Raw genomic sequence first — 18396 nt, forward strand, 5'->3', positions numbered from 1 at the left:
GAACACCTTTTGCAGAGAACACCTTTCTGCGTAGGTGGCCTTCGGCCGCACTTAGGGATTATAACCCTCAGGCAGTAGAATTCTCCTTTCTGTTTTGCGAAGAAAAGGAGCTAAACACCTTTTGCAGAGAACACCTTTGTATATTTTTAATGCTTACTGGGTTATATCCTATCTTCTTTTGTCTCTCATTCTTTTGCATATTTCGGAGTTTGACAGCTGAACTCCGCCATTTAATTTGCATGTGCAACCAAAGTCAGACGCATGATTTTGAAGGTGTTTTTATTTAATGAATTGTGATTAGTCGGTTAATATTAAAGTCGTAAATCAAGTTATAGCGAATCGAGTAAAGTGTAAAGTGAAGGGGAATACAAAAATGAATTGGTGAAGTGGCTGCTTTAAGGAGAATAGGAGTGATAAATGTACGCTAATTTCCAAATTTTACTAAAAAGGGCATATTTCAAACCCAATTTGTAAATAAATTAGTGACCAAAAATCAGAATAGTGGATGTTAAAATAATGGGTAGACCCTTGGCTACAAGTGTGTGCAATTTTTTTTTGGATCGGGTCACCCCTTTGGACGCAATACCCCGAAATAGGTGGGCCACTTACTAAACAGTACCCATTTGTTTTATTTCATTGACAAAATATATATATTCCAGGTAATGTAAGTAAAACAAAACTATAATCGAAATAGAAGCCTAGGGCATCAATGCTGACAAGATACATGCAAAACTAAGGGTTAATTCATTTGTTTATATTTTTGACATAATAGTACCTTAAAAGACAGCCGCACTGAATTGTCAATCACACCTTGTTTAATACACCTTGGCCATGTCGTTCTTTTTTTGAATGTTCATTAATTACAAATTTTAAATAGCATTTGAATTTGTGTAGTGTTGTGCGGTTTATTCTTAGTGTGGTAATTCTCTAGGGTGGGGTAACAACCCCTAAAAAAGGTGCGGAAAAGTCGGGAGGGGTGCCAAACGACGCGTTTCGGCCCCCGTAATAACAATCCGGAGGGGGGGGGCCAATATTATTAACCATTTAAAAGTTATGAACAAAAAACTTTTGTTAAATTTCGTTGTTTTCTATGGGCAATTACACCTACAAAGATTCACTAAATCACCTGTTCTCACTTTTTAAACACTTAAAATATATAATTTAACTTATTTATTAAAGAAACACATAGTTTTATCAACCTAAGATAGATTATTTTGTTATTAAAAAGAAGTTGTCAGTCTTTGCGAGCCGAAACGCGAGATTCCAAAATAGCTATAGTGCTGCCACTGTATTAGTATTTCGTAATAATTCACTTTTCCTTATGAGATGTGTGCACTGTTCAATGCTTTTCGGTATCTTCTTTCGTTTAATATATATATAAATAATGAAAATTATGAAAATGAAATAGAGAATTACCCTTAGTGTTTGTGTTAAAAATGCAACACCTGAAGCATTGTTTGTTATGTGGTGTTAAATATAATGCCGACACTACTCATTTTTTTAAACGTGCCTCAATGTCCTTGGCGTAAGGAGCGTTGGGAAAGCAGCTGTGGGGTAGAGCTGCAGCGAAATGCCTTGCTGTGCGTTAAACATTTTAAGAGCAGATTTCATAAATGCACCGGGAGGTCACGTTTGATGCCAAGTGCTGTTCCTATGTCCCTTATGCCGGAAAGTCCCTCCAACAACACTGCAACTCATAAATCAAAAACAGAAAACAATATACACATTAAGAAATTTTAACTAAAGAAAATAAATAAATAAAAACAAAACTTCCAATTTACTTAAAAACGTCAACCAGCGAAATGTAATTTTTTATTTTTCCTTACATACGCTCAATTTTATTTTTACTCTCCCGAAAACTTTGACTTTTGTAGGTTTGATGTCAATTTGGCTTCTACCTGTTTTTATTGTACCATGCTGTATATCAGGCTTAACAATCCCTGCAGTAATTCAGACTCACCCTAGGTTAGCCCTCAGATAGTCCTTATTGTTACCAGTACTAGTCCTTCATAATTCCCCTGCCAATGGTTTCAACTGCCATTTTTAGCATGGGCGTGTCATTGGAAAAGGACCTGTCCAATCAACACTGACCGTAAGATAGTCCTGGACTAGTCCAATTTTGGAGATTTTTTTCGTTGGAGTAAGATTGCGTTCTGCACTTCGCAGATGCTTTTTCATAATTCGGAAACCCAAAAAAACATAAATTTTATCATTTTATAACCATGTTGGTTCTGACGGAATTTGAACCCGGACCATCCTGAAAGCTAACAAATAGTTCGAGAGTTGCCATGAGTGCGAGCGCAGGTATATAAGACCCACGACACAGCGGAGTTGAGAGTTACAAGACAGCAAGCTACAAGTAAAGTGAGTTGCGAATAAGCAAGCTACAAGTTTAATTGTGTTAACAAGTTTTGTAAAGCGTTGTATTGCTTTAACGAGTATTTTAAAGTGTTTTTACGGTATAAGCGAGTATTGTAAATCGTTTGTTGTACAATAAAGTTAATTGTACAACAATTTGGTCATCGTTAGCATTTATTTAACAATCCAGCGATACGAGCCGTAAGATATTTGGGAGATCCCGCAAGGTTTCAATACATTTGGATAAATTTTTGCATGCTCGCTGAAAATCAAAATTTTTTGATTTTTGGCGAGCATGCGCGCAAACCGCCCTACAAACGACGAGCATGTGCGCATGTGCGCGGATATGCTCGTCGTGTGTAGCTACTGTTATATTATAGTGATACATTTTCTTGAGGCGGCGTGGCAACACTGCTACCAAATGGGAAAAAACCTACCAATTTATATCGTGTTCTGACCGACAACGAAAACACTCTGAAAACGAGTTTCGGGATTGTGGGCTGAAGGCTGTTCACACCGGCTGTTGGTGTTTGCGTTGACATTTCTTGCATCCTCTGGTTAAATTTTTGCTACACAAAAACAAAACCAAAATGCTTTTCCCTCATTTTCTTTTCATTAGCAACCTCTTACTTTCATTTTTATTTTACTTTGACCAGCCCATTAAAAATAAATCCGAAATAGCGTATTAAAGATGACAAAAGATGACTTCCACTTCGATAAATAATGGAAAAAAACTAGTGAAGGCACCGATTGGAATGAGTGGAACGTGAGTTTTCAAGTAGTTTTCAGCGAAAACTGGTTTTCGTTTGACAGATTTTACTTGGACGAAAACACAAGTTTTACGTTTCAGTTTCAGCAACGAAAACATGTTTCCGATGACAGTCAGAACATGGTATTAGGTACGAAAAGGGTATATTTGGCAACACTGGCCACTACTATAGTGCAGTTTTTGTGTGGAAAAATCCAGTTTACCAATTCGAGCAGTTTTTTTTGCATATAATCACAATTAAATTGTATATAATCATAATATGATTGCATACATGCTTTTATGTAGTTGTATGTCGAAAATGTAAAATTTACAATCCATAAAAACATTGGATTAACAACGGCATCAACGCAAAAGTTGAATCAGACAAAAGAAAACAAAAAAAGTAATAGCAAATATTATACCAAGAGCAAATTTGTTGCTGGACCACCATTGGTAAAAAGCGAACTGCATAAATAAATAAATAACAATAGCCACGACCTGCTCAAAATATAATGTCGGAATCCTATGGTATGTAATTTTATATTGGATTAACCAAGTAGATATGTACATATCTGTGTTCGTATGGAATAGTAGCTTATGTCGAAAAGCTGGCTTTGGTATAATGCGGCATTCCCTTTATTCTTTAAACGGCAAGGCATTTTTGATGAGACTTAATGAGAATATTGACTTGATAGTATCGAAATTATTTCTGCACGCTTATTTGCCAAAAGTTCTTCAACGGCTCAGCGCCAGTGAATAATTCGCAATCACATGCTGCGGATGCCGCATTATACTAAAGCCAGCCTTTCGCCATAAGCTACGGCCCAGATTTATATTTGGCAAAGGACTGTCACTACAGCAACACACCCCAAAAACTCTTTGGGGAACTTGTATGCTGCTACAACAACAACAACAACATAAGCTACTGTTCCATACGAACACATATATTCCTCCATACTATAATTAATTATTTTTTTGTTTGCAGATTATTTGTTTAAATTTTTAATAATTGGCAGTGCGGGCAGTGGTAAAAGCTGCTTACTTCATCACTTTATTGAGAATAAATGTAAGTTTCATTATGAATCATGGTATACCATGAGTAAGAAATTGCGTATATGTAAATACTATACATAAATGTGCTCTAAAGGTGTTCTTACACGATATGTATTTGCATCTGTAAATGTTACTTTTTCAACACATATGTATGTAATTGCGTATGTCTGTCAAATTCACAGTCTTTATTTAACTATTTAAAAATACGTTCTTTGAAAATGATATATATTTAATTTAATTTTAATTAATTTTTTGTTTAATTTTTTTAGTTAACTAAACTCAGATGATTCCATCTGTGTGTCAGATGAAAATAGAAACATGTTTACAGAAACAAATCTAATTTGCCTTTACACGATATGTTGGCATTTCCATATGTAAAAAGTGGCATGTAGACATGCAAATACATATCGTGTAAGAACACCTTAACGTGGATATATATGTATGTATATTTATATATTTTATTTATGTATTTATTTATTTAGTCTATGATTAGTACAATCTTACAGACTGGAATAACCAAAAAAACTTAATAAACTGTAACATTAAGAGTAACATGCACACAAGGTTTTCTTAAATTCTATCCTATTGGCAAAAATGTTAACATAGTACACCTTGCATAAAGCATTGAAATCACTCATTAGCCTTAACATTGGTTCATTTAGAGCATATTTCGTCTTACATAGGTCAATCGAAAACATATCATGTTGACGTAGCATCCTCATTTGGAGCATTGAGTTTAATGCGACCTAATAGAGTGGGGCAGTCAATTTCCCCACTCAAAATATCATGTAAAAACATCAGACCCGAGATAGTCCGCCTACTACGAAGAGTATGCAAGCTAATCAATTTGCAGCGAGATATATATGGTGGAGTGGGATTTTCAAACCTAATTTGAGCCAAACCAAATTTTAAAAAACATTTTTGTACACGCTCAAAACTGTTATGGTGAAATTCGAAAGAAGGATTCCATATTATAGAGGCATATTCCAGTTTGGACCTGACAAACGCATTATATAAAAGTTTTCCTGTATAAGGATCCTTGAATTAAGCACTGTTTCGCTTAATAAAAGCGAATGAGGAGAACGCTTTGGGACCCCAGCGAAGCATCAGCATGGTTTCCGTAAAGTGCATAGTACAACAACAGCACTTAACGCCATAAACACTCAGATAACTCGTGGCCTTAACTGTAAACGTCCCTGTGAAAGAACGATTCTTGTAGCGTTGGACCTGTGAAAGGCTTTTGACACTGTCAGCCATTCCACGCTACTAGAAGATATAGAGGCTTCCTCTCTCCCACAGAGGCTCAAACGGTGGTCGGCAAATTATCTAAGTGGTCGACACTCGTCGGTAATGTTTAGAGACAAATCGAGCAAACTTAGAAAAATAAAACAGGGGGTTCCACAGGGTGGTGTCGTTTCCCCACTACTGTTTAACTTTTACATTTCAAAGCTCCCTCCACCACCAGAGGGAGTCTCGATTGTCTCTTACGCCGACGATTACTCGATCATGGCGACTGGGAATGGAATTGATGACTTGTGTTCGAAAGTAAACGGATATCTCTCTGACCTTTCTCGCTTCTTCACTGCAAAGTGTCTAGCCCTCCCCTACGAAATCCTCTCGACCCTGTTCACAACCTGGACGAAGGAGGTCAGGCTACCGCTATGAATTTACATCGATGACACACCAATTCCGACGGTGAATAATCCTAAAATACTCGGAGTAACATTCGACAGCCTGCTCTCCTTCTATGCGCACACAACCGCTATTGTCAATAAAGTACAGAACCGCAACAAGGTCCTCAAGTCGCTAGCCGGCAGTACTTGGGGCAAAGACAAAGAAACGTTGCTGGCAACATACAAGGCAATAGACCGGCCGGTTTTAAACTACGCAGCACCAGTGTGGTCGCCGGGGACTAGTAGGACGCAGTGGACGAAGCTACAGACGGTACAAAATACAGCACTTAGGACAGCGACAGGATGCCTCCTGATGTCACCAGAACACCACCTCCACGATGAGTCGAAAATGCTCCCAATTAGGGAGCACAACACGATGCTCTGCAAGCAGTTTCTTGTTGGAAAAGATTGGAAAAGATCTCTCCGAGCCGTTCGCCACAAAACGGGGTTTCAGACAGGACGACTCCCTCTCATGTGACTTCTTTAATCTGATGTTGGAGAAGATAATAAGAGCTGCAGAACTGAACCGCTCAGGAACAATTTACTACAAGACCGTGCAATTGCTGGCTTATGCCGATGACATCGACATCATCGGTAACAAAAACCGCGAAGTCTGTTCTGCCTTTTCCAAGTTGGATAGGGAAGTAAAGCGAACGGGTCTGGTGGCAAACGAGGACAAGACAGTCAGCACATTGGCGCCTTGGCACCCACGTCACTGTTGACAGTTACAATTTCGAGAAAGTAGAGAATTTCGTTTACTTGGGAACCAGCATTAACACCGATAATAATGTCAGCATTGAAAATAATAATGTCAGCATTGAAATCCAACGCAGAATCACTCTTGCGCCAACAAGTGCTACTTTGGACTGATTAGGCAATTCAGGAGTAAAGTCTGGTATATGACGCAGAAAAATGGACAATGACAACATCCGATGAGGCGGCTCTTGGAGTGTTTGAGAGAAAGATTTTGCGGAAGATTTACGGGCCTTTACGCTTGGCGACGGCGAGTACCGCAGACGATGGAACGATGAGCTGTATGAGCTTTACTACGATATGGACATAGAGCAGTGAATTAAAATACAGCGGCTCCGCTGGCTTGGTCATGTCGTTCGAATGGACACCGACGCTCCAGCTCTGAAAGTATTCAACTCGGAACCCGCTGGTGGTAGCAGAGGAAGAGGGAGGCCCCCACTGCGATGGAAAGATCAGGTGGAGAAGGACTTCGCTTCGCTTGGCGTTTCCAATTGGCGTCAGTTGGCACAGAGGAGAAACGACTGGCGTGCTTTGTTGAACACGGCCAAAATCGCTTAGGCGGTTACAGCGCCAAAAAAGAAGAGAAGAAGGTAGATACATGGATAACGCAGAATCGGGGCGATATGTTAGATCGTTGGTATAATCAGGTTCATTTTTCACTTTTGGTTTCCATGGTTTTCTATAGGCGCATGACAAATTTCGGGTAATTTTTTTTTTTCAGACGAAACTCAGTATAAGGCAGTAAAAAAATTATTTCCTAAGAACGAAATAAAATTTTCCAAGCGTATAGTTTAAAATTTTATATATGTATGTACATATATACATTAGCGTGGACCGAAAATCCGTTTTTTTTTAGAATTTCGTTTGGTAATAGCAATAATATGGTTCACTATGCTCTAAAAACAATCTGTGTGAAAGATGACTATCTTTGGTCAATATCTTAGGCTCGCCCAAATCCATCAAAGTTCAATGTGCTCAAAAAATTTAAATTAAAAAATACAAATACATTAATTAGGCTGTGTACGAGTACGTCCAAATTGCTACCTAAATAGAGAAAAATCACTGGAAAGTGTCGGTAATGCAGTGAATAGGAACAATTTAGATTTTTACCGAGCATACTTTTCAACCTAAATTGAACTGTGAAATATAAAAGGGTGCACTATTAAGCGAACAATGATTTTGTTTTAGAAGTTTTAAGTAATTTTTATCTTTTCTATTGCCATATATGTAATACTCTTATATTGGCAGTAAGAGCTAGTACCGAAGAAAAGGAACACATACGTTTATAAATACACATGTACACAACACATATATAAAAACGGCACTCAAGTACACAATACATTGACAAAAACGGTACTAGACTGTCTCGCTTTGATTTCGGAATGCTTACACATTGAGAAGTTAGCTTACTGCCAATATAGAAGTATTACATACATATATGTCTATGGCACAAAAAAGAAAATATTCACAAAAATGTCAGTACAAATATCTATGATTTTGGTGAAAGTAAAGAATAGGGTTCGATGAGCTAGAAAAAAAGGCCCTCGGGATCCCGGGATATAATTTAATTTACTACCAAATTAAAATAAAACGACATTCAGACACTGTAATGGCATAAAATAATTATAAAATGCAAATAATCAAATAATATATTGCAATTCTAACACAACTATTATTCTATGTTATAATATATATACCCTATATATGACGCATTCTTTTTCATATCGATCACCAAATTTGGTGTCAGAATTTCGACGGGCTTCACATTTTTCCTTTTTTCTTCGGATATATAATCTGTAAAATTTTGGATTTTTTCGTGATTCTGACTAAATAATCATGTACTTCTTCAAATTGTTATATCTCGGTTCTGTTCCTCGTAGAGACTTCATTGTTGACTCTCACAAAATAAACCACCTCGTCATAAAAAAAAAAAATATTTTAAAAATAGTTCTTGTAAAACTCCCAGTTTTTTGGAACATGGTTTTTTATGGAGAATTAAACAAGGATTACGATGGTGTAATGTTATATCCAGCGCGGCGTCAACAGTTTTTTGCCTCCTGAACATTTGAGATATATTTAGTTGTGACGTGCTTTTGATTTAGAGTGCGATGTGTGCATGGTACCCTGTACCAGGGTTGTTGCGAATATTCGCATTCGCATTCGGAATAATCAATGCGGAGCTTTTGCGAATGCGAATGTTGTGCAAGTGCAACGATAAAACGTATATCTGGAAAACAAAATGACAAATTGTATCCAATATTTGATAAAACTGTCTTTAAACATATTATGGGTATTCATGGAAACGCGTAAATCCCTCATAACCGCGTAAACCTCGCAAATAATTAATTTTTCATACAAAATTAAGTAAGTTTACAAGGTTTACATGGTTACGAGGCATTTGTGCGTTTTGGTGAATCGCCCTATTACTTCGTAAGCTATATAATCGAGCTATCAATGGGCAGTCATACAAGTTTCCACTTCTACTTGACCTTGGAGGTACGTCAAAGAGAACATAGTCTTTTAATAATATTTTTTTCTGTACTTTAAATACCTGCATTGGTTTCTTTCATCATTATAATTTTTTTGGACCAATCTTAGAAAAAAACTTCTAGACACAGAAGAAGAAAGTGTGCACTGTAATTCTTAACCAAATTTTCGTGATTTGCTTTTGATGTTACATATATTCGTTTCAATAATTTCAAATGGGCCTCTTTGGAGAATTTATTTCTAGCAAAAATTTTAAAAAGCGTAGTTTTGGATACTTGTCGGGCAATATTTATTCATATGGATATACACTGGATCCTTGGCTAAAAACTTCTGTGGTAAAACTGTCCGCCTACGTCTTCCTTTTTTGCTATTTAAAGTCAAAGAGTAAGCTCCTTCAATAGGGATTTCCAGCAGAAATGATCAATGTCTGGCAATAAAGAGAACCGATGCTCAAATAATTAAAAAGCTATAGGTCTGACTTTTAATTAGAAAAGAATTACGTAACTATCTGAGATCCTCATCATCCGTAATTCCAATAATTCAAATTCTTATGAAAAACGGGGTTTTTTTTAAATAACAATATTCTGATCCGATTCGGCTGGCAGCTACGACTTTGAAAACAGAATATTCATCAAAATTTTCAATCCTGGAAAATAATAACTTATTTTGCATATCCCCCTATTATTTCGCTATAAGCACAAATGTTTCAAACCAGTCGCAGAAGAAAGTATTGAAAATGAATTACAAAAACTAAAATCGAAAATCGCGGATGAAGTTACAGATTCCCCAAACTCGGAAACAGCCACAGGAATGAGAATGAAGAATTATTTTTAAAAAGCTTTAGAAAAACCCGACACATTGGTTTTGGCTTGCAAGCGCTGTTTAAACAACGATCTCGCCATTATGCTAGATTGTTTCTTGAAAATACTTGACATCCGCATGTTAGCCGTTAGTTATGCGCATCCACATTCGCAGCCGCGGATGTCTAAAATTCCACATTCGCAACTTCCCTACTCTGTACATATGTATATATGCATGTGTAAAACTACACTATAATAATAATAATAATAATATATTGCACAAGCTAAAACTTAAATACAAACATGCCACCTTCATTTTACACCTACGGAAATTTGCATCTATTTGTATAATTTGCAGCTAAAACATTTAATTATTATCAAATACACTTTTGCATAATTATTATTATTCACCTAAAAATTCCAGTTAAAGATGACAGCTCTCATACGATTGGTGTAGAGTTTGGCTCTCGTATAGTCAATGTTGGCGGCAAATCCGTAAAGTTGCAGATATGGGACACTGCTGGGCAGGAACGCTTTCGCTCTGTGACACGGTCGTATTATCGTGGCGCTGCTGGAGCTTTGCTGGTTTATGACACAACATCCCGTGATTCTTTCAATGCACTCAGCAATTGGTTGAACGATGCACGCACATTAGCCAGTCCAAACATTGTCATACTATTGGTAGGCAACAAGAAGGACTTAGAAGATGAACGCGATGTAACCTTCTTAGAAGCGAGTACCTTCGCACAAGAAAATGGTATGAAATATTAATTTACAAAACTATTTACGATATCTGCTCTGGAATTCTTTATATCGAATCTACTTTTTTTTCAAGAACTCATATTCCTTGAGACCAGCGCCAAAACTGGTGAAAATGTAGAAGAGGCTTTTTTGAAATGTTCAAAAACAATTTTAGCAAAGATTGAAAGTGGTGAACTAGATCCCGAACGCATTGGGAGTGGCATACAATATGGTGGAGCAGCGTTAAAGAACCTACAAACTCGACAGCGAAGTATTAATAAGCCCGATTGTAGTTGCCGCGTCTAATAAGAAAGCAAAATGGATTAGCATTGCTGAAAACAATGTCTTATCAAGTCTTGAAAATATTTGTTTAATCTCATTTTAATTTTTAGCATATACATACATAGTAAGATATGATCGTTTGTTAACGATTCCGTGCATGCAAAACGATGCCGGCTTACGAATTTTAAGTGTATTTAAAAACTTATATTTATTTTTCGACAACTTCTCTGTAATATCCTTTATCGGCAATTTTCGCAAATATGAGATTCTGATGTAAAAGTCTTTTTAAGACTTAACCGTCATGTTAATGCTGACCTTGTATATCGCTTGTTAGAAGAATTTACTATTGAATTCAAAGTAATGACAGTCCCAGATGGTAGAAGTAGTTTTTGTGAAAATTGCATATAGAGGCAATTTAATAATGGCCTTCGATTTACTATATGTATATATATATATATGTATATATGTATATATATATATATATAAATATGTATATGTATTATATATTGCAATTAGACTAAGAAAAAAGTATGGAAATTATCAACAGTTTAATGCACATTCATTGCTATTGTCGAATCCATCGTGATAATTTTTTTTTTGTATCAATGAAAAGGCTATCGTCGAATCCAAATTAATACTAATATATCCATATGCCTTAGCCAAAATAATAGAAACGCTAGAAATGGCTATAAAATGCATACATTCTCAAAAAAATACTAAAAAATCTAATTAAAAAGTTTAAAATTTAGATGAAACTGCACAAGTTGGAAATATAAATTTATATGGTTTTTGTTAGATCATGAGCTGCACTTTTATAAAAAAAAATAATAGATATTAAATAAACAAAAGAAATATATCCAAAACGGGTCAAATAAAGGCGTTTCTATTATTTTGGCCATGTATATGTGGATTTCAAGAAAATGAACCCATAACAGATTCAGCAATAACCGTGATATCTGTGTTTTTGAGCGGAGTTAATTTTAATTACTTTGGTACTAAAAGTGTAAGGTCATTCCGTATTGGGGAAAAATGTATTAATTTGATATTAGCACGCATACATCTGTATGTTGATATTTATAAATTTTTCCCAATTAAATTTAGTTTTGATGCCTATTTCTTTGCTGGTTAACTCTTTCATGTTTATGTTTAATGAATTAATTAATGATACATTTGTTATTAAAATTTTATGTGTACCTATTATATGATTCTATATATTTCCTTGAAAATTATACGAAATTTTAAAAATTGAACATATACGAAATACATATTTGTAAATAAGAGAAATCAAATTAAAAAAATAAACTAACTTTTAGGAAATAACAATTTTAATTTTTTTATAGTACACGCTAGAAAATATGAGTAAATTCTATTTTAGAGCGGGCACAATAAAATTATTGATCAGTGAACCTTTGTAAAACACAACTCAATCATTTAGCTTCTTACAAAAATAGGCCTCAATATATTTCATAAGCGTTGTAAATGCGAGCGAAGTAGTTCATATATAATTCAAATACTATAGGTAAATATCAAGTAGGAACAAAATAGGCCAAATTATTGCTCTTTTTTGACCTCTCCATTTGTAGGTGCAGCATAATTTTGGTAACAATTCACCATATCTTTGGCTGTGTAGCTCAGAGTAGCCTTTGTGCGACTCCCGGGGAAATTCTATTAAAATAACTAATGCTAATTAGTAATTCGTTTACAAAGTACCAGTTTTCATACAATAAAATCGTAGGCAATTAAAGTCCACAGATAGAAAAAAGCCGCTGGTAACACGCTGCCTAGGATAGCGCATTCGAAGTTTGTTAATGTCGTCAACATTTTGTCTTCCGAGTACAAGCGATTACAATAAAAATTTCTCAAAAATTAATAATACTACGTTAATTGTTTTATCGCAATTCAATGGTAATTTGTTGTAATGAAGACGGGTTATGATTCACAAAACTGGCGTCACAAATCAGCTGTTTCCAGTGTCAAATATTACACTGAAAGAAATTCTAATAAAACGCTTCTGCTGCATTTAAAAAGCAATATTTAGCAATTTGAACTTATACAGCCCAATTCTTAAGCTGAAGCTCCAATAGAAGATTTTTCGGGCGTTGCGGCTTTCGAGGTCGTTCATGCTTTTCAGGTGAGCAACTCCACAACAAATTTTATGCGCTTGACGTTACTTGCAACCTTTGACATGGCGCAGTAACCCGGCGTTTACATGAGACACTTTTCGCAATACATTCACACAATTCCACTACACACAATTCGTCACTGTCATTGATTTTTCGAAGACAGTAAATTGGACAATTCGGTCACGTCTTGGTTAATTTGAGAAAAAGTTGCAAGGCAAAATCGCAAAAAATCGCAGAATTATGAAAAAGTTGTTTGTGTTTGGATATTTTAGTAAATAATATAAAATTTACGCCAAACGACACTAACAGCGGTTGCTGAAAAATGTATTGTCTTTATAATTGTCTGGACGCATACTTTACACAACAATTTGACAACTAATACATATCTCAATTGTCTTGTCTCGAATTGTCTTATGTAAACGCAGCGTAAATGAGAGAATGGTGTAGAGTAAGTTTTCCCGCAAATGAGATATCGACTAAAAATGCTAGTTCGATAAAACTGATATTACTTTTGCCATTACATTTTAATTTATTCAGTACTTTTGTCCACCTCTTTCATATTCATTTTCATATAATAAATAATTTTTCTTTGCGTTGTATTGCAATAGTTTTGTGTTGCATTCATTAAAAATATTTTAAGTGATATCGATTACAATATTGCCATAATAATATTCACCAGTACTAATGTTCGAATGTGTTAACTGTTATGGTCTGACTATGCATACTTCGCACAACTTCGCATAAACTTCAAACTGACGACGCTGAAAAGCCTACAAAGCCTGAAACCAGTTCGAAATTTGTCATCTTTCAGGCGTTCAATCGGCTTCTTCACTAGTTTTTTTTTCGATTATTTATCGAAGTGGAAGTCACATTTTATCATTTTTAACACACCATTTCGGATTAAAGCTGAAATTAGTCGAGAACGCAGAACGTATGCTTAAACGCAGTCTGTATACGCAGAATTTTGTCGATTACTGGAGCCCTCAGTGTTGCTTACTACACTGTTGCCACTCATCAATGCCTTTTCATAAACTTACCCTTTCAACTACAATTTTTCGTGCTATAATAGATTTTAGCTAAATATAAACTACTTAGTTTTCAACAAAAACCTTATTCAATAGTAAATTTTAAATATTTTAAACATATTTTGAATAGGAACTTATATCTTTTTTACCATCTGTAAAACTGACGAAGTGGTAACCATCTAAAGAAGGAGAAATCAGCTGACACGGAAAAATCTAAATTCCGCAGATTTCTGCGCTACGGGCTACAACTACAGAAAAATTCTGCGTTATTGAGTTTTCATTTACATGGCGCTTTGGTAAGACAGATCGTGTCAGCTGACTCGGGTTTACGTACCGGTAGGTTTACGTTCTTGACTAATTACAGCTTTAGTCAATAACGCAGAACGTATACTTAAACGCAGCTTTATACGCAGAATTTTGTCGATTACTGGAGCTGGAGTTGGGTTTGACAGTTCAGACAGTTCATTTATAAGGTTTACACAATTATAAGTTTATACGGTTTACAATGCATTTATAAGGTTTGATGAATACCCTTATTATGCGCGTTCCTTATCTCCCAGAAATAGTCAGAAAAAGTCCGAAGTAGTCAGATTTAGTCCAAAAAGCGTTCCTTAACTCGGAAATGACAGCAAAAATGAGAGAGCAACAGTCAGTGAGAGCGACTCTCATCAGTCCGAAGTAGTCAGATTTAGTCAGAAGAATTTTTTCTGGCAAAATCCTGAAAAGTGTCAAACTCAACTGAATTTAAATTAACGGAAATTAAAGAATACGCAAAAAGTGAGAATAATCTAAAAAGTAAAAGAAATGAATTGAAATTGGAAGGAGGCAAAAAATAATTGATATAGCAAGTGTTTATTGTGCTTGTGCTTGTGTGAATGTGTTTTGTACATACATTTCTGTTCTTATTTGACGTTAGTTTTGTTGTTGCCATTCTTTGGACTAAAAATTTGGTTTTTTGCGTTCCTTTACTTTTCCTGTTACTCTCTTTTAGTGAGCGCATTTTGCTTACGCTCTGGCATTTTGACACTTTTCAGATTTTAGTCCAAAAAGATAAGGAATGAACCTATTATTATATAAATTTACGTTCTCTGTCATGAACCAGGCGATTCCCAATAGAATTTGATGGTCGGGGCCATCGATAGTTTCAATAGTCGATAGTCGCAGCCATTGATTAAAAAATTCCAAAAATTACACATAAATACTTTTATTGAAAATGAGATCAGAATTGCTAAAATGTTCCATATTTTTGTTAAGGGGAAAAAGTTTATTAACGATTTTGGCTTCAAGCAGCATCTGCATTCTAAAATTATTTGCCCTGCTTTGCTAAATGTCCCTTCCAACGCACAAAATGGAGCAGGTACCGCCGGCTTTAATACCATGTTCTGACCGACATTGAAAACATGTTTTCGTTACTAAAACTGGTTTTCGACCTAAAACTTGTGTTTTCGTCTATGTAAAATCTGTCGAAGGAAAACCAGTTTTCGCTGAAAACCACTTGAAAACTCACGTTCCACTCATTCCAATCGGTGTCTTCACTAGTTTTTTTCGATTATTTATCGAAGTGGAAGACATATTCTATCATCTTTAATAAGCCATTTCGGATTTATTGTTAATTGGTCTGCCTAAGTAAAATAAGGATGAAAGTAAGAGGTTGTAAATGCAAAGAAAATGAAGGAAATGTATTTTGGTTTTGTTTTTGTGTAGCAAAACTGTAATAAAAAGATGTAAGAAATGTCAACGAAAACACTAACAGCCGGTGTGAACAGCCTTCAGCCCACAATCCCAAACTTCGTTTTCAAAGTGTTTTCGTTGTCGGTCAGAACATAGTATAACTCTTACTCAATCATATATGACAGTGGCTACACACGACGAACATATCCGCGCACATGCGCGGCTTGCGGGTCATGTTCGTCGTTTGTAGGGCTGTTTGCGAGCATCGCTTTAAAAACAAAAACAACAACCTCATTTTGTGTTGATGCTTGAAGTGTGTACATCGGCGGATAAATGCATCCAAGCAATGTTATTTAATTGAATTTTTGATAAACGAGGCTAAATTACTATAAGTATATGTATGTACGTACATACAAGTAAAATATAAATAAATTTAAGTAACACATACATAAAAAAGTTAAGTTAAAAGCATTGCAATTGCATTATCCGCGTCTTTCCTTTCCATGTTTACGCTTTGAATACAAAATCACTTATGAGCCGCTCGTCGTCTGTAGCAAACGACAGCGAGCATGTTGGCGCATATGTGCGCGGATATGTTCGTCGTGTGTAGCCACTGTAAAGTAGTGAAAACTATCGATAGTGATTACAAACCCATCGATGTTTTCGATGGTCACAAACCATCGATACTATCGATAGTGCCATCGATAGTTTTCCAGCTCTAATTTGAGATTAGTTGAAAATTTTTGTTGCCTCCATAATTTGGTTAATTTTATTGGTGGATTGTAGTATTTCCGATAGACAAAATGAGGATTCCTTTTGGCAAAAAACATGCTGAAATAGCTACATCTTTGTAAGTTTCATACACACAATTAAATACCAACCAAAATAAATCTAGTCCGCACTTAAGTAAGCGGGCAACAATCTGCATTGCATAACCAAGTATATATGATTTATGTAGATATATATTTCCAAATAAATCTCGAAGTTTGTTACTAGCTTTAATCGCGAAATGATTAATATTTAATGGTCTGTTTTTTTGCAGCGTCTCGTCGGCCGCTGGTTTTGGTGGCGCTGCGGGGCTTGCGCTACTCTACTTCACAGACTGGAAGGTCGTGTTGCAGTACGTGCCAATCTATAATACGAAATTCGATAAATCCGAATAAATTAATCGTTAAAGTTTACAACATGTGTTCCAAAATAAAGTCAAATTTTCCGTGAAAGGTGCGGCTAAAACGAAATGTCTGTATTTTATTACTTCAGTCAAGTTGGTCAAATTGGGAATAAAGAAAAAATATTTACTTGGTGTAGGTTATTTATTCAACTTACTTTTCAACAGGGTTTCAAACATCAGCGAATTTTATAAGGATGAATAAGGATATTCTCGAAGTGTTGCAGAGTCCTCGCACGGGTTTTCCTATCGGACAGCTTTGCAAATCGTGCACCGTGCAAGGGCGTAGATATGTACATAGCAATGTTGAAAAAAATAAAGGCAGGAGGATTTGGAGACCCGGAAAACCCGTCAACCCTAACGGCGTTGTCCCTGTGGACCGACCCCATAGAGGCTGCACGCTTCTTGGGGCTGCCGTTAGTGGAACTCGACAACGACTGAGATATCAACCGATCTGGGCGGGGTTGTTGTAGCCGCTACAACAACAACAACAACCACAAATACTCTTTCCCGGCACTTTATTGATTTCGATTTGTTTTTGTATACATATGAATAGGTACTTTTGATAAGAGATAAAAGTTTTTCACTTGCCTAGTCTTCACTTAACTGCAAATCTAGCATTTGTTATATAAAAATAAAAGCTACTTTTTTGTAGTTAGTAAACGCTTTTATTTAAAATTCTTTTAATAAAAAATCTAACCATAAGCCTTTCATTTAAGTAGTATTTCACATTTAATGATTGTACAAAAAATTTAAAAAATCTGTTTGTATAAATGTGTGTAAGTATTTATAAAGTTACATAAAAAGTATTATAAAAATGGCAGGATTCATCCTTATTCGAGCGCGTTACAGCTGTAAAGTACAAATATGGGTGGATTACATATGTTTTAGAGTGAAATGACATGTTATATAAGTTTTACGAGGTGTGCCGGAATACGAATTTGATTATTTATGTAAATTATTGTACTTCATGATACAACATATATGTATATGTATGAATGCATGTCGTGCTTCGATTACTTGTGCATACATATCTAACTAAGTAAAATGTTTTTTTTTTGCAATTACGAATAAAATGCTTTATTATATGAGTCTGTCTTAAAGTAATATCTAAATGTGCTTGATTGTGTGCCAGAAATTGTGCGAACTTTATGTTATAATGTATACATATCGCCTGTTTAGTCACACTGTCACAAATCAAAAAACGTAATTTTTGTAATATTGATGGAGAATTGTTTTAAGAGAATTTTTTCGTCTTTGTATACTAATTATTTACGAGAAATATCTTTTCATCTCGCGGGACGATTATTTTCAAATGGAATTTATTTACGTCTTTTTTATAATAATTATATGGTATTTTTATTTTTCTCGTCTCTCGGGACGTTTATTTCAAGACGAAAATTATTTATGTCATCTCATAATATGTACTTACTATAGGGATTTTTTTTTCGTCTCGCGGGACGTTTATTTTAAGACGGCATTGATTGACGTCTTTTCATAATAGTTATATGCGA

The 18396-nt window shown here is 35.4% G+C and overlaps 2 protein-coding genes and 1 long non-coding RNA gene across 3 annotated transcripts; 2 read left to right on the forward strand and 1 right to left on the reverse strand.

Moving 5' to 3' along the window:
* Nucleotides 1-3214: 3214 nt before the first annotated feature.
* Nucleotides 3215-11179, forward strand: LOC118744404 (ras-related protein Rab-4B; the record flags this gene model as incomplete). The annotated part of the gene is given in 4 exon segments (XM_036477403.1): nucleotides 3215-3634; nucleotides 4092-4172; nucleotides 10297-10629; nucleotides 10708-11179. Coding segments are annotated over 4 exon segments (642 nt in total). The 3' UTR covers nucleotides 10920-11179.
* Nucleotides 11180-11856: 677 nt separating this feature from the next.
* LOC118744405 lies at nucleotides 11857-12972 on the reverse strand. The gene is made up of 2 exons (XR_004993536.1): nucleotides 12618-12972; nucleotides 11857-12560 (listed from the first exon to the last, which is right to left on the reverse strand). It is a non-coding gene; the product is annotated as an uncharacterized LOC118744405 (long non-coding RNA).
* Nucleotides 12973-16398: 3426 nt separating this feature from the next.
* On the forward strand, nucleotides 16399-16952 carry LOC118744406 (cytochrome b-c1 complex subunit 10). The gene is made up of 2 exons (XM_036477404.1): nucleotides 16399-16564; nucleotides 16757-16952. The coding sequence occupies exons 1-2, from the start codon at nucleotides 16518-16520 to the stop codon at nucleotides 16875-16877; spliced, it is 168 nt and encodes a 55-aa protein (XP_036333297.1). The 5' UTR covers nucleotides 16399-16517; the 3' UTR covers nucleotides 16878-16952.
* Nucleotides 16953-18396: the final 1444 nt, after the last annotated feature.

This window comes from Rhagoletis pomonella, unplaced genomic scaffold, assembly GCF_013731165.1.
Source record: "Rhagoletis pomonella isolate Grant_MI unplaced genomic scaffold, Rhpom_1.0 Rhpom_scaffold_00008, whole genome shotgun sequence".
NCBI lineage: Eukaryota > Metazoa > Arthropoda > Insecta > Diptera > Tephritidae > Rhagoletis > Rhagoletis pomonella.